The 13,670-nt window shown below is 50.5% G+C and overlaps 4 protein-coding genes across 4 annotated transcripts; 1 reads left to right on the forward strand and 3 right to left on the reverse strand.

Moving 5' to 3' along the window:
* Nucleotides 1-1,603: 1,603 nt before the first annotated feature.
* ASPACDRAFT_24847 (DNA repair ATPase SMC5) lies at nucleotides 1,604-5,662 on the reverse strand (the record flags this gene model as incomplete). Its single annotated transcript, XM_020199296.1, has 7 exons — nucleotides 1,604-2,695; nucleotides 2,748-2,875; nucleotides 2,934-3,006; nucleotides 3,067-3,954; nucleotides 4,002-4,916; nucleotides 4,985-5,277; nucleotides 5,470-5,662. The coding sequence occupies 7 exons, from the start codon at nucleotides 5,660-5,662 to the stop codon at nucleotides 1,604-1,606; spliced, it is 3,582 nt and encodes a 1,193-aa protein (XP_020058416.1).
* A 415-nt stretch (nucleotides 5,663-6,077) lies between these two features.
* Nucleotides 6,078-6,450, forward strand: ASPACDRAFT_40899 (uncharacterized protein; the record flags this gene model as incomplete). Its single annotated transcript, XM_020200840.1, has 2 exons — nucleotides 6,078-6,194; nucleotides 6,259-6,450. 2 exons carry the CDS (start codon nucleotides 6,078-6,080, stop codon nucleotides 6,448-6,450), a joined length of 309 nt encoding a protein of 102 aa, XP_020058417.1.
* A 698-nt stretch (nucleotides 6,451-7,148) lies between these two features.
* ASPACDRAFT_24842 (uncharacterized protein) lies at nucleotides 7,149-10,736 on the reverse strand (the record flags this gene model as incomplete). Its single annotated transcript, XM_020199295.1, has 3 exons — nucleotides 7,149-9,212; nucleotides 9,273-10,325; nucleotides 10,377-10,736. The coding sequence occupies 3 exons, from the start codon at nucleotides 10,734-10,736 to the stop codon at nucleotides 7,149-7,151; spliced, it is 3,477 nt and encodes a 1,158-aa protein (XP_020058418.1).
* A 414-nt stretch (nucleotides 10,737-11,150) lies between these two features.
* Nucleotides 11,151-12,694, reverse strand: ASPACDRAFT_1879516 (uncharacterized protein; the record flags this gene model as incomplete). Its single annotated transcript, XM_020198167.1, has 5 exons — nucleotides 11,151-11,544; nucleotides 11,597-11,795; nucleotides 11,834-12,138; nucleotides 12,491-12,600; nucleotides 12,665-12,694. 5 exons carry the CDS (start codon nucleotides 12,692-12,694, stop codon nucleotides 11,217-11,219), a joined length of 972 nt encoding a protein of 323 aa, XP_020058419.1. The 3' UTR covers nucleotides 11,151-11,216.
* Nucleotides 12,695-13,670: the final 976 nt, after the last annotated feature.

Consider the following 13,670-nt stretch of genomic DNA (forward strand, 5'->3'; position numbering starts at 1 on the left):
GCGCGGTGATCACCAGAACTCTGCCTGTTGTCGTCGTCGTCCAGTCCAGTCTTCCACTCACTTTGTCACCATACCTTTTGGGCCGAATGGAAACTTTGGAGGACAATTTGGCTTATACTACCTATGTAAATGCCGTGTTTTCTATCCGAGCAACTTTTGTCGCCGTATGCAACAAGCAGCAACCAAAAAAAAGTCCTAATCTGATGCGCCGGGAGGGAGGCGATCACGCTGGATGGGGATGTGGGATGGCTGATCTTTGCTGACGGTCTTATGCGAGTTCTTTTTCTTCTGGTTGTTGTTCACCGGATGATCGATTGGGAGATGTTAAGCGAGAGGATATGATAATCATGATGTAGTTGTGCATCGCGATGGGTTGATTTTCTCTGAGCTGTGCCAATCCTGTTCTCTGTATTGAAATATCTTGTTATTGGTGGGTACTGGCTTTGTCATGCGTATACCGTGTAGGAGGTAGTTACTGTACTCAGGGATATATATACTCACAGTATACGGAGTACATCCGCCGAATAACAGGCATCGTGCGGCTCATTAAAAAGACCCGGTTAGATTGACAAGTGTTTAGCCTGAGGATTGGCAAGAAACAGCAATATAGAGTCCTCTATGGATTGACGCAACAATGAAGGGATAAGTAAGGAAGGCATGTCGAAAACATGCATCTTCTTCTTCTTTTCAAGGCTCTACGCAATCACATTTGTGCTGTGGCATGAATACACCTGCCAATATACAGGGATAACCCTGGTGCTAAACCGGACCGGTTTGAAAGTGCTCTCTGTAAAACCTAGAATTCCAAATCTTTTTTCGTATCATTGTGCCTTGGTATTCTGTGTGCGCAGGGAGGGTATATCCTTCCCCATCTAGATATCAGGGGGGGAGGGGGAGCACTTCCCATGTGAACTCCAAGAGGACACAACTAAATCGTGACTGTACCGAGTCTGGAAAGCGACTAGAGTAGTTCTATGGATTGGTGAGGGTCCGCCGGATAGTAAAGGGATAGCTGATAGTCTCAAATCATTGCTGAGAATATCAATGAGGTGGTTCGCCAGAGAAGAGAACTCATGTTGATCCCAACAAGCCTTGCTTGTTACTATTTGCTCATTCAAGGTCTTGAGGGCGAGGAAGGGGAAAGAGATTAAGTACAAGAGGTTATCATCTTAGACAAATGGTTTCTATGCCTTGATACTTTTCGACCGCGCACTCAAGCATGTATAGATCTTACAGGTTGGCAGCGCTCAGAATCCATGATGTAGATAGCGAGCTCACATCCCTGTGATCAAGCTCCTCCTAATTTCCCTAGAAAGAAAACTCTTTGAGGGTTACTGAATTTTGGTTTTGCAAATGACAACAATTTTGGAATGTCCCATTTGTGATTCCCACTTTTCCCTATGTTTTGTCATGTACATCCGAAAAATGAAAGCAAGTTTGGCCACTGCGAGAAAATCCATCATGGCCCTCTTTCCGGCGTCGTAACGTTAACCTACCCAAACCGAACAAAGGTATCACAAGCGAGTCGAACTCCCGCAAGAAACGATGTAAAAAAAAACTCCTATCCAAAGATACGAGGACGAAGTGATGTGTTTCAGATCATTCAACCGTAGACTCCGACGTCCCCGTTGCTTCGGACACCGTCGATCGCCCTTCCCTTGCCCTTACTACGGCCGGCCACGGCTCTCATTTTGTTAACCGCCTCGCCGAAGCTAAGGACGTTGTAGTCTTCAGGCATGTGCTCTCCGCTGTAGATGCAAAGGACCCGCATGCCAGGCTTGTAGGTCAATCCACTCAGGAGCTTGGGGGTAATCAGAAAGTACTGGCCGCCGCCGCCGCTTTCAGACGGAGCGCAGGCGATGTCGACCAAGCGACCGTGGACCATGCGCTCGTTGCGAGGGTCCATACCCTGGTTGATCTCGTCGACGACGCGGAACGGCGAGGCGGACAGCGACTGGAGTGCCATGAGGTAGAAGATCGTGCTGACAGCTCGTTCGCCGCCAGACTGCCGGTGGGCGTCGAGCAGGGACAGGTTCTCGTGCTCGCGGAACTTCACGTGGATCTGGATCGACCACTGGTCGAAGTCCGTGTCGGCCGCCTCGCCGTTGGGGCCGGTTTCCTCCTCGGCCTTGTCCAGGGTGACCTGGCCGGCACAGCCAATGCGAGCAAAGGAGTCGGAGAAGGCATCGCTGATGCTCCTGATGATGCGGTCGAGCTTGGGCTCCCACTTGCCGCGGATCTCGTTGATCGCGTGGTTGTAGTCCGCCAGTTTGTTGTCGAAATCGGAGAGCTTGCTGCGCAGCTTGTCAATTTGACGAGCCCGTTCCTCGAACTCCTTGATCACGCCGCTGTTGCCTCCGTGGGTGAGCTCGAGGCGCGCCTTCTCGGCATCAATGTCCGCATCGAGCTGATCGGTGGCGTGGTTGGCCAGAGTGGGGATAAATTCAGCCAGATCAGGTTGTCTGCTAGCATTTGCAAGGATCTTTTGCGCTTCCTTGTACAGCTTCTTCATTCGCTCCGTGGTGTCCTTGATTTGCTGCTGGGCAGCCTTCACTTCGTCGCGCTTTGCATTCAGCCTCTCCTGGTGCTGCACATTACGTGCCCTGAGAGCCTCGAGATCGGAGATGCCTTCGATGTGTCGAATCTTGATTTTGATGAGTTCCTCGTGTAGTCGATGGAGAACATTGACCGCAGCCTGCCGCTTATTAGCAATGCTGTGCATTTTCGAGGGCTGTCCCGAGACTTACCGCGTATTCGATGGCCGCCTCGGCCTTTTTGATCGATACTTGGGCTTGTTGGTTGCGAATTCCCTTAACCCTCAATCTCACCTCATCAATCATTGCCTGGATCTCCCTCTGTTTGCGTTCCTCTTGGTCTTTTTCAATCGAATTAGCATCCTAACCAGCACCCATCTCGCATAGCTCTATACTTACTGATTCTCTCCGGAATTGCTCTCCAGTTTGTAAGTGCCGTTTGCTTCTCGCCTTTCTCCTGCTCGAGTTGTCTCTGTACGAGGTCAAAATCAGCACTGAAGGTAGTGGCACAACGCATGATGTTCCTGCTTACCCTCTCGTTATCGATATCTTCATATCGTTTACCCAGCTGAGCGAGTCTGGCTCTATCATTGTTCATCCTTTCCTGCAGCTCGCTGGCCTCATCTTCGAGTGCTTTGATCCTCCTTACTATGTCTTCCTTCACAGACTCATCCACCGGCTGTGAAGTCCAGATTTTTGCGGGTTTGACCGGTCTCACTCGAGTCGAAGTTGCACTGGGACCATACTCCCGTCGCCGGACCACAGCATAAGTTTGCTTCCCGGCCACCCAGGAGCTTATGGGTCCGTCCTGCAGCTGCGTGAACTCCTCATCGCTGATATCCCGAAGACTTATAGGTGTTTGATGCAAGCGATTTTCACTACAAAGCATAGCTACCACAGGCTCAGGTCCGCTCAAGAAATCTTTGGCCCATCCAGCAAATCCAAGATCTCTGATTTGCTGATCGGACACGGATGAGCGAAGACTATCTAGGGGAATAGAGCAGGTACGAATACTGATGTCTGAGAGCCTCTGCTCAACCAGAGCTTTCTGCAACGTCCTGAAGTCATTCCGGGTTTGCGTAGTGAATGCAGTGAAATCCGTGCGTTGTAGCAACGATTCGACAGCATGGGCGTACTCAGGATCCTTGACTGAACAGGTAAGGGTTGGAGGACCGAAGACCTCTTTCTCAAACCGGCCCTGATTCTCCTGTAGCCATCGGTAAGCTTTGACAGAGTCCGCAGATATGCGTTCCAGCTTTGATTCCTGCTGGCCAGCTTGAGAATCGAGATTCCTGAGCTGTCCCTCTGCCTCCCGAATCTGATCCGCTGCGTGCTTGTGTGCTTCTAGAAGAGGCCGCCTTTCTTCTTTGAGTTTATTTGCCTGCGCCTCGATTTCTCTGATTTCCGTTCGTTTTTCCCGCTGGCCGATATTAGCAAGGGAGCCTAGATTTGCCTCAGCATACTTACAATTCTCTCGTTGTAGGAGTCCAAATCCAGGGCTGCAGGCTCTTCCTCTTGCAGAGAACGCCGGAGTTTGTTCAAATTCTGTTGAATCTTACTGATGTTCTGCCTGTGACTCTGCCCACTTCTCTTCTCAGCTTCGGCTTGGTCGTCCAAATCCTTGAACTGCTCCTCGAACCGCTCAATCTTCGTAGCGGCAGTGGATGCCTTTTTCTCCGCGGTTTCGAATGCCTGAGTTCTGTGCTTTATGACATCATCCAGTTTGACGCAGTAATCCTGCCTCTCATTCAAGGACCGCAAGGCAGGTTCAAGCTCTCTTTCTAGATCCGCCAATTCTTGATTCTTCACATCCCGCTCTCTTTTCATTTCATTGAACTGCGTATGAAGCTCCGTGTACTGCGTGACCGGGCGAGCAATTTCCAGCATCTCAATCTTTCGCTTGATCTGAGCTCGCTGGCGCATCCTTTCCACATCAGCTCTCTGCATCTCTTGTCGGTCCTCGAGGTTCGCTAAGAGATCCCTATCGCCCTGATTATCCGCCTGCAGCTTTTTCTGCTCCGCTCTCAGACTTTTGAGGTTCTCGTGCCACTCGACCATTTCATCACCCGCCGCAGCTCTCTGTGTCGAGTTGAGGAGTTCGATCGGCGTGAGCGCAGCGAATTCACTGACCTTGTCTTGCGGAAGGAATTGGCAAAGGTTATCTATCTGAATGGCGAAGGACTGGGCGAGTTTCAACACTTGCTGACGGGAAGCCTGCTTCCCGTTGATCGTGAAGGAGCTTTTGTTGCCATCGCGTTTGATCGTCCGCGACACTACGGGGTTGCGACGAAAGCGCCTTCCGCCTGCAAGCTCGATCTCGATGATAGCTTCTCGACAACCGTGCTTGACAAATTCGCCAGGATCTTTGGCGCGCCCGAGGTGCTAACAAGTAGAGGTTGATTAGAAACCCCCATAAGCATTGAGAAAGTGCATTTTATGATTGTCCGTACCTGCGGTCCCCATCCTAGTCCTAAACATATCGCACAGACAAGTGTACTTTTGCCAGTTCCATTGGGTCCGATGACCATATTCAGTTTCGGGCCCGGGAAGAACTCCGCCGATGTATAAGTGACAAAATCGGTGACTTTGATGCGAACGATGGCACCGGGTTTGTAACCTTCCGGTGTCAGCTCGTTCAAATCGGCAGGTTGCGATTCATTTGCGCTGGTCTCGGGAGATTGGGTGCCATCCGCGCCGCCGGCCTGAGTAGGATCTGGTACGCTGTCGTCCTCATTGCCATCTCCTGATGCCTCAGATCCGTCGGAGTCATCCTCTTCTTCGCTAGCAGTGTCCCCTGATCCTCCTTGACTCTGTCGAGCGGTTTGCGTGCTCGATTTGGAGCGCTGGCTCGTGTTCGAGTTTCGGGGAGTCGGTTTTACGGTAGCTGAGCCCGAGGAGGATGATTCGTCCCTGGACTCGTCATCGCCTAATTCACTGGCAGAGCGTTCGGAATCCTCATCGGGCTGATCATTCTCGTCGTTGCTTAGTCTGCGGCGCTTGTTCGGGTTTGGTGATCGAGGATTTGAAGTGTTAGGAGCCGACCCGGAGGAAGAGGATAATGCATCATCGCTTTCATCCTCCTCCTCCGACCGGGTGCGACGGCGAGGAACGGACCGTTCGGAGGGCATTTTTGATTGATGGCGAGCACGCCGTGCGATTACCAACGGCGCATTTGGAGAGGGGAGAGGAGGGGGAAAGAGGTTCTTTGATTGTTGACACCGCCTTAGTGATATGGGAACGGTGATAAAGATACGGGCACGCGGGCGGACGCGACGCGAGTTGGAGGGGGAACAAAGAAACTCTGGACCTGCCTGCCCATCTAGCCCCGTTTGGGGTTAGCGCCGACTTTTGACACCCTTTCGCCGGTCGGGGACTTTGGAGCTCTTTGTTGCAAGTTATCTATCGACTTGCTAACTTATGCTCCGCCCTCGCCCCCTCTCCTCTTCGTGATTTTGTATTTGCGACAGCTTTGTTTCCCAATTGACGGCGAAGTCAATCTCAATCCCCACTACCACAAGACGTGGAAGTGCTCCAACCTTCAAGATGTTTCGTATGCCAAAAGATATCCCACGAGCTACCCTAGCAGGCGCCGTGATTTGCATCACTATCTCCGGTACCCTTTTTGGCGCCTCGCAGAAATCTCAACATCAATTTCAACAGGTATGTGTTCTGACCCCATCTCGGTCGCGGGAAGCTCTTTGTTATTGATCTCTTTCACCTGCAGAAAGTCCAAGAACAAAAGGCACTTGAGCCGACGATCGATGAGCGAATCACCGGGCTCAGAGGCATGCGAGAAAACCTGATGGCCAAAAAGGAACTCGTGGAGAAGCAGCTTCAGAATCTGGAAGCCAGAATTGAAGAAAGAACCCAGAACCAAACCGGTGAGCCGAAGAAGGAGCCGCCGCACAACAAGTGAAGGATTGAGTCTGAAAGAATGCGAGCTCAAAAAGATAATGTCACTGCCCAATGTCTTGGTTGGTTCGATTACTGCCTGCTAGCCTTGTGCCAAGGACTGGCATTCAAGTGACGAATGTCTGGGCGATTGATCGTCACCTCATGCAGAGCCCTATGGCGCAAGGTCCTACTGGGCTGTCTCTTCCCTTACGTCCAGGGCGATGCGGTGAGCAGAATTCGCCTGGCCACTGTTGGTGACTTCAGAGCTGTCTTGACCAAACAAAGACATACGTGAACGAAGAGTCTCCAGATAAGACTGGATCAAGTTCGAGAAGAGATGCTCTGAGTGGGTATCGAACGCGAGATGAACTTGAAAGAGACCAACATCGGACCAGCTATTCATCGTTCAATGAATACAAGCCGAACCATGTGATTCTTGTATCCAAGGTCGGCTCTCGTGCCATGGTGGCACTATCAGGGCTATTCTTAGGCATCTTACCAGAGAGCCGCGAATATTGCGCGAACCAAACATTTGAAGCTGCGATATCTTGAGGATTGCATGGTTTATTCCAAAACTAGTATTCGACTGTATATGATCACTCTTCTCCCGTCCACTACCTAGCCAAGAATAACGAAGACTAAATGGAACCGGTATTTCGAGCTCCATGAATACATGATCATAAGCACCACTTTATGTTGTAGGCATGAGGCCAAAACATATCACTCATCCAAAATTCCACGGGCAAGTGCAGCAAGGCTCGCTTCATATCTTGCTGGATTGTGGTCACTAAACATTCCTGAGCCAAACCTGAGTTCTCCAAACGAGGCTTCAACATCTCGAACGAATATCAACTGTGCTCTGGTTGCAGGCCGACCTAACACTGGATGGCCATCACTGCTCACTTCAGATGTGAAAGCGTTTCGCTGCAAAACCCTCATTGTTTCCACCAAAAATACCTCACCGGGTGGTAGCAGTTTGGGCGCGCTCATTTCCTCACGAAGCGTCTTCAATGTATTCCATGCCCACGCATCTTCTCCTACGCCATGACCGGCGTGTGTGAGGATAGGCGGCTCGTTAACGTAAAACTTGTTCACAATACTCTGCCTGAAGCCTTCCCAAACTCGAAATCCCACATGGGAGCGAGCGCCAGAAATGTCACCCTTGAACGCTACAGCTACTGTATGCATATCATGCAAAATGCCGAGCGAGAGACAAGGCACCACATCTTGACCATTAACAATGGTAGTGATCAATCCCCGCGTTGCGCGACGCAGGAAAGGCGACATCGTCGCGGGAGGACCGTATGCATAGACATGGATAGGCCGACCGGGGGGAACAAAGAAGGCCTTGCCACAGGATTGTTCATCGCTATCAGATGAACCCGAGTTCGTGTTCTGATAGGAAGTGGTCGTGAACGATGCACCAAAAGCATCACTGCTGGGTTCGGAAATCATTGTTGCAAGGAGTGCAGCAACGCCTCCCCCGAGCGAATGTCCACACAGTACCAGCCCATACTCTGGGAATTCCTCTAGTGCAGCTCTGATTGTCAACATGACTCGACCGCCTCCTCCCATCAGAAGACGCTTGGCTGAAGCGTGCATTCCTTTGTGGACTTTCCAATTCCTACCTTGCCACTCAAGGTCATCGTACTCGCAGGTCATGTCGGTCAGAATATCTTCGAAGCCCCATGTCCCTCGCAGAGTCAGAACCACCGCTTTCGATTCATGATCAAGGAAAAGGTAGTGTACTAAAGGAATGCCGCTTTCCGTTTCCCCTGCGGCGTTAGTTCCACCCGCAGAATCGACGAAGGAGGACAAGAGGATCGTGGAAGCCGGCAAGCCTGTGTGATCAGAGAAGTCACTATGTTCCGGGCTAGATACCTCTTCAATGGGTAGAGCACTAGTCAGTCGCGGAACACCCATGACTTTCAAGGCATGCGATCCATATGAAGCCGAGGAGAATCTGCAAAAACGTCGGATGTTCTGCACAAAGTGCTTTGCAGGGAAGATACCGGGCACGGTGCCATCCCGGTTCAAGCTTTGAAGTGCTTCTATATCATCATAAGCACTTTTCCGAGGACGATGGGCGAGTAGAAGTGATGTTTCAGACCCCGCTGTGGCAAGAGAATATATGCTCGGGGATGATGCTCGAGGGTGATGGTGCAACATAGAGGAGCTGGGACGTCCATCCTTATTTATGTAGATGGTCACATCACTTTCCGACCTGGTCAGTGACAGAGAACTGCTACTACGCACATGGGTCCTTCTCGTGACAGGGGACCCGGGTCGTGTGTTTGGTGGTTCTTGAGCATAGGCCTTCGTCTGGTTAACAAGAGATTCCTCTGACTTTTCGTGTATGGCGTAATACTCCGTTCTTGAATTGCCTGTGTGACTACCCTCGTGGGGTTCAGAACGGCCTGTCTTTGGAAAAGCTGCGGATTTCACACGATGCTCTTGCAAAGGGGTTCTGGGCAAACCTCTGTTCGCTACAGGTGATGATGGTCCCCGCTTTGGTGATGTCGCTGCTGCTTCTTGAGCCCCGCTGCGGTCGGGTTTGGTAGTACTCTGTTGTGCTGATGTCTTTCGCGCGTTTGCTGCTCCCTTGAGAGGTCTCCCTTGTGGAATCGCGTTTTCGGACGATGGTGGGGGTTTTACTTTCTCTGCAGGGAGTCTCGTGGATGGGCGCCTGCCAGTATCCTTTTTACCAGGATTGCTAGACTTGACCCTCTGCGCTCCTTTCGCGAGAGAAGACCTCACAGGACTATCTTTAGATGTGGCTGCTCGCTTATCGAGAGACGGGGGGTCCGAATTTCCGCGATCATGCTTGATTGGATTCAGGTTGACACTTCGAGCTTTACTGGTAATGGGATCCTCCAAGTGATTATTGGGTGAAAGCTGCTCTGTGGTCACTAGCCTATCGTTTGATGGGTCGTCAAGACTGTTTCCTATTGTGGCGAACGACGGATCCCCGAGATTTCGATGCGACCGGGAAAGTTCCCATTCGTCACCCTCCTGCCATGCCATGCTCTCTTGATGACTGGCTGGCCTCACATCGGCATTGTTAGACCTGGTGAAGGCGGTCCTGAACACCATCGTATGTTTGGGAAGCTGGCCCTGGCTGGAAGATCTGGAGAGATTACCATCATGGTGTCTCTCCTCGATCATCATTGTACCTGGTGGGGCAGCTATTTCTCCAACGTCATCCTCAAATACTTCAACCGTGATAGTTCTGGCCTGCACCAGGTCGGTTCTGATAGAAGCACGGCAACCTTCAGGCAATTGTCTCATGATATACAACCGGATATCATCATCGGATATTTGATGCGAGTTCTCGGTGGGAAGACAGAAGTGGGACCTTTCTGCGGTATCAGCGATGCTTGCTGGTCGCTGTACAGCATCGAAGACTTCTTCATCATTCCCAGTACTCATGAATGATGAGCGATTCGTCTCGTCACGCAGTTCATCAATAGCAGCCCTCGGCTGTTCCATCTGATGTGTACCAACAACATCTGCTCTCACGCCATTGTCCAGGATAACCACATCCCATACGGATTCCACACCCCCGATTCCACGTGCATGCCGTTCTGTGTTCTTCCGGCCCCAGCGCTGGAGCAGTGCAAATCCAACACACCCAACCAATAGATCCGCGACACCAACTCTTCCAGCTCGCAGTTCAGTCCCGAATTCGGAATCGTTGAGGTCTCTGAGCTCGCTCCGGAAGAGAGTTACGATTGCAGCAATTGCCCTAGACGATTCAGTAGAGCCAAGGGTTGCATCCAATGTGGAGAGTAGTGACTGGGATATGTTGGCTGCTGATGAGAGTGTAGCTGAGGAGAAATGAAACGAGGCAGCGGCGAAAAAGGATGCCGAGGTTATTGTGGAATGTAAAGTAGCCAGCTAAATCGAATGTCAGCCTGATAAAGGTAGAACACGGCAAGGACGACTTACGCTCCGTTCGAGTAATGACTCTGCTTCTGCTTTGCCATACTCTCCGCTGCTCCTGATGACAACATCGCGCCCAGCCCTTGTCAATATTCCCTCCAGTATTGCTCTGCTGAGCTCCAGCCCGGTCAATGTCGTGGTTCTCGCACCATCTATCGCAGCGCCTCCGACAAATGACCCAATTCGAAGAGACAGAGAAGTCGACTGAGTCATGAATGATACCATAGAGGCAAGCGGCCTCGGAAGGAGAGGCAAGCCGGACGTAGCTGGAACGTGGCGGGTGTCATTCTCACGACCGAGGTGCTCGTATGCCTGCTCGATATCATCCCGTTTCCATGCTTTCCGGAGACTGAAGAGTCTAGACATCTCAACCCATCAGAGTCGCAGTCGAATTGACCCGATTTGACCGATGTGCCGTGAATTTCGTTTCAGCCATGGGCAGAAAGTCGAATACTTTGGGGTGAGAAAGAGAGAAAGTCGCGCGGCAGTTGTCGCAGGAACTCAATGTTTAACAGGGGTTTTTTCTGGTAAACAGAACATCGAATGTTGCGCTGGGGGAGGGGTTCCTGGTTGATGAAAAAGCCAGAATTGCGACCTGGAATTGGGCGCAAGTGGCGACTGGGGGAAGCAATCATGGATAGAACCAATCACTCCCTAAGGGGTTATGCCGGCATTGACATGTGATCCTCCGGCTCTTTCTCTTAGCGCAACACCGGTCCAGTAGGTAACTTACAGTTGGTACCTTGATCTTATCAGTCTTTCGCAAACTCTCTTTAAGTAAACACACTTCATTGCTCCACCTCGTCTGTTTCCATTCAAGGGAAATTGAGACTACGATTGACTTTCTTAAATCGTAGCGTGCCTATTTCCGGGATACACTACCTTTCGGAACCTGTCGCGGTAGCATTCCGTCACAGAGCGAATCCCCGTTAGCCCCATGTTTTGCCAAACATCCGCCAGGAGCCCTCTGATAACTTTTTTCTTCCCATTGATACTTAGCCCATAAATGACTGGCCTGCCATTCAAAAACTGCTTTGCTCCTAGACGGAGTGCTTTGATGACATCTGCACTCGTTCGAATCTTAGAATCGAAGAGAACTATTAGTTTGTCCCCGACAACATCAACCACCTCGGGAAGTACTTCCAGAGAGCCGATTGCGACATCAACCTGTCGGCTTACCGGTAGGTAGCGATGAATAGCGTAAAGATTCCATCTGATGTTGAGACATGCTATCTCCATGATTGGCCACGACAATGTCACCACAGCCCGCCTCCACGGCAAGCTTTGCACCATCCACATGCTGATTTCCCTTCAGGAGCAGCGGACCGTCCCAGTTCTTCCCCAGAGAATTAAGCTGATCCCAAGTGTGTGGAGTTCCGGAGAATATCTGCGAGCTCCATGGTCTTGATGCGCCCATAATGTTATCTCGATTATCCGGCCAGATCCATTCTCAAATCTAGCACGGAATGCTGGATCGGTGAATTCGATCTCGTTTCCTATTCCCTTGATTAATGGAATATAGACGTTGTCCAGGTCAGCCGATCGCCAAGCGAGTGACCAGGTGTACAGGGTGATTATAAGGACACCGAAGCCGTTGTCCTTTGCACGTGTCAACGACGAGATTATGATGTCGTCCTTCATTGGCCAGTATAGAACCATCTCTTGCCGTCGGCATTGGCCTTCGCCAGTTTCAGTCGAGCTGCTGCTGACTGTGCTGAGTGTATACGGGACTCCAATCTTCCTACATGCCTCTGCAAAGTCCTGTTTACTTGTCTTCGTAGACTATGGATCGCAATCCAACAGGCGCCAAAAGAAGAGGATTGAAATATTCCTCTCCGAAAAAAATTCACTGTGATATGCTAGCTTACCATCTTCAAGAAATGGGCAACCTGTATATGATCACAGATAGGTGAATCCTCAGCCCACGTGCTTTAGCATTTGGCGGACCCTAATGTGATACTATTTCAGCAATTCGGCTTTTCAGCTGCGCGGGGATAGACCTAACATCATTCATTGACGAAATGCCAGCCGGCCGCTGTCTGACCATCGTGACTTTTTCTCGTGTTCCACTCGCAACACAGTTGAAGCTACAGATTTCCAGGGCCGTCTTTGCCTGTTACTCAAGTTGGCGAGGATCCATGGTGACGGCAGGAGTGACGCCTGAGGTGACTCCTTGAGAGTAGATCTCGGACTGGTAGTTTCCATAAGTTTGGAACACGTTGGGCGAAAGCTATGGTAGGATTCAGCCTGAGTTGCTCATACCGACCTAACCTGGGAACTCCAACTATGTTAACGTGTCCATGAAATGACAAGAGAGCAGGCATGATGCTAGATATCTGATATTGCAAGATGATCTTTGACGTCATGTCAACTTAAAACTAATCGCGCGCACCAGTTACTGACTCGTTTACTTCGATACGGATTTTAGGTCGTTTTAACAAGCTTTACCGATCTTGACGAAAGTTCAACTAGTCACGTCTAAATAGAGGAACCTTTTTTTCGATTATCAGTCATCTGAGAAACTACTTGATTGTCATTCACACATCTCAGAGCGTCGTTTGATGATGACTCTCGGTTTGACACTTCAACTCAAAGCTTCACGGCGCTTGATTGGCACAAATATTAGACGTGGGTGCGCACTTAGGGCCAGCTCAGAAACCCGTACGACGATACTTGATTGTAAGAGTGACAGCAACTTCATCACAAGAAAGGCCGCTGGGATTCGAGGAGAATGACACGTAAGGAGTCTTCATTCCCGCTGCTTGAAGCACTGACTACTCTATTCTCTTATCTGCAGCATCCGATCAACTGTAGAGATCGGTGCATGGGAGTAACTCCCGTGCTACCTTCTTATAAAGCAAGCCAATGATCAGTCTTCCCTAGGTACTCAGCTGCGCGGTACATGCTCTGGATCAGGCTGGCATCGTCTTGCTCATTGGAGCTCTAGAGGCTTAGTGCGAGTTGTGTCAATGATTCGCACTACAGGGTGCTTGACAAAGCAGTGTCTGCAAATTAACGACTTGGATAGAGGTTGTGGCTGCTTATGGCTCCTACAAGTACGTGCTTTTTTTTTTTTGGCATAGGGTCATGGTACTGTTGTTCCTCGGGACAGGAATGAATGGAAAGTCGATTGTTCGAGCGAGCGCATCACAGTGACGCTCTCACTAGTGATTGACGAGTGCAGATCTGATCATCTGCAATAGATTGCTTTAACTCCTTGTGGGCATTTTCATCATTATCATGCAGGTTCCGACTATTGCATCCTTGCATTGCCAAGAATGTTGACCCGTGTGGTGAGCC

This window comes from Aspergillus aculeatus, assembly GCF_001890905.1.
Source record: "Aspergillus aculeatus ATCC 16872 unplaced genomic scaffold ASPACscaffold_4, whole genome shotgun sequence".
NCBI classification, from domain to species: Eukaryota; Fungi; Ascomycota; class Eurotiomycetes; order Eurotiales; family Aspergillaceae; genus Aspergillus; species Aspergillus aculeatus.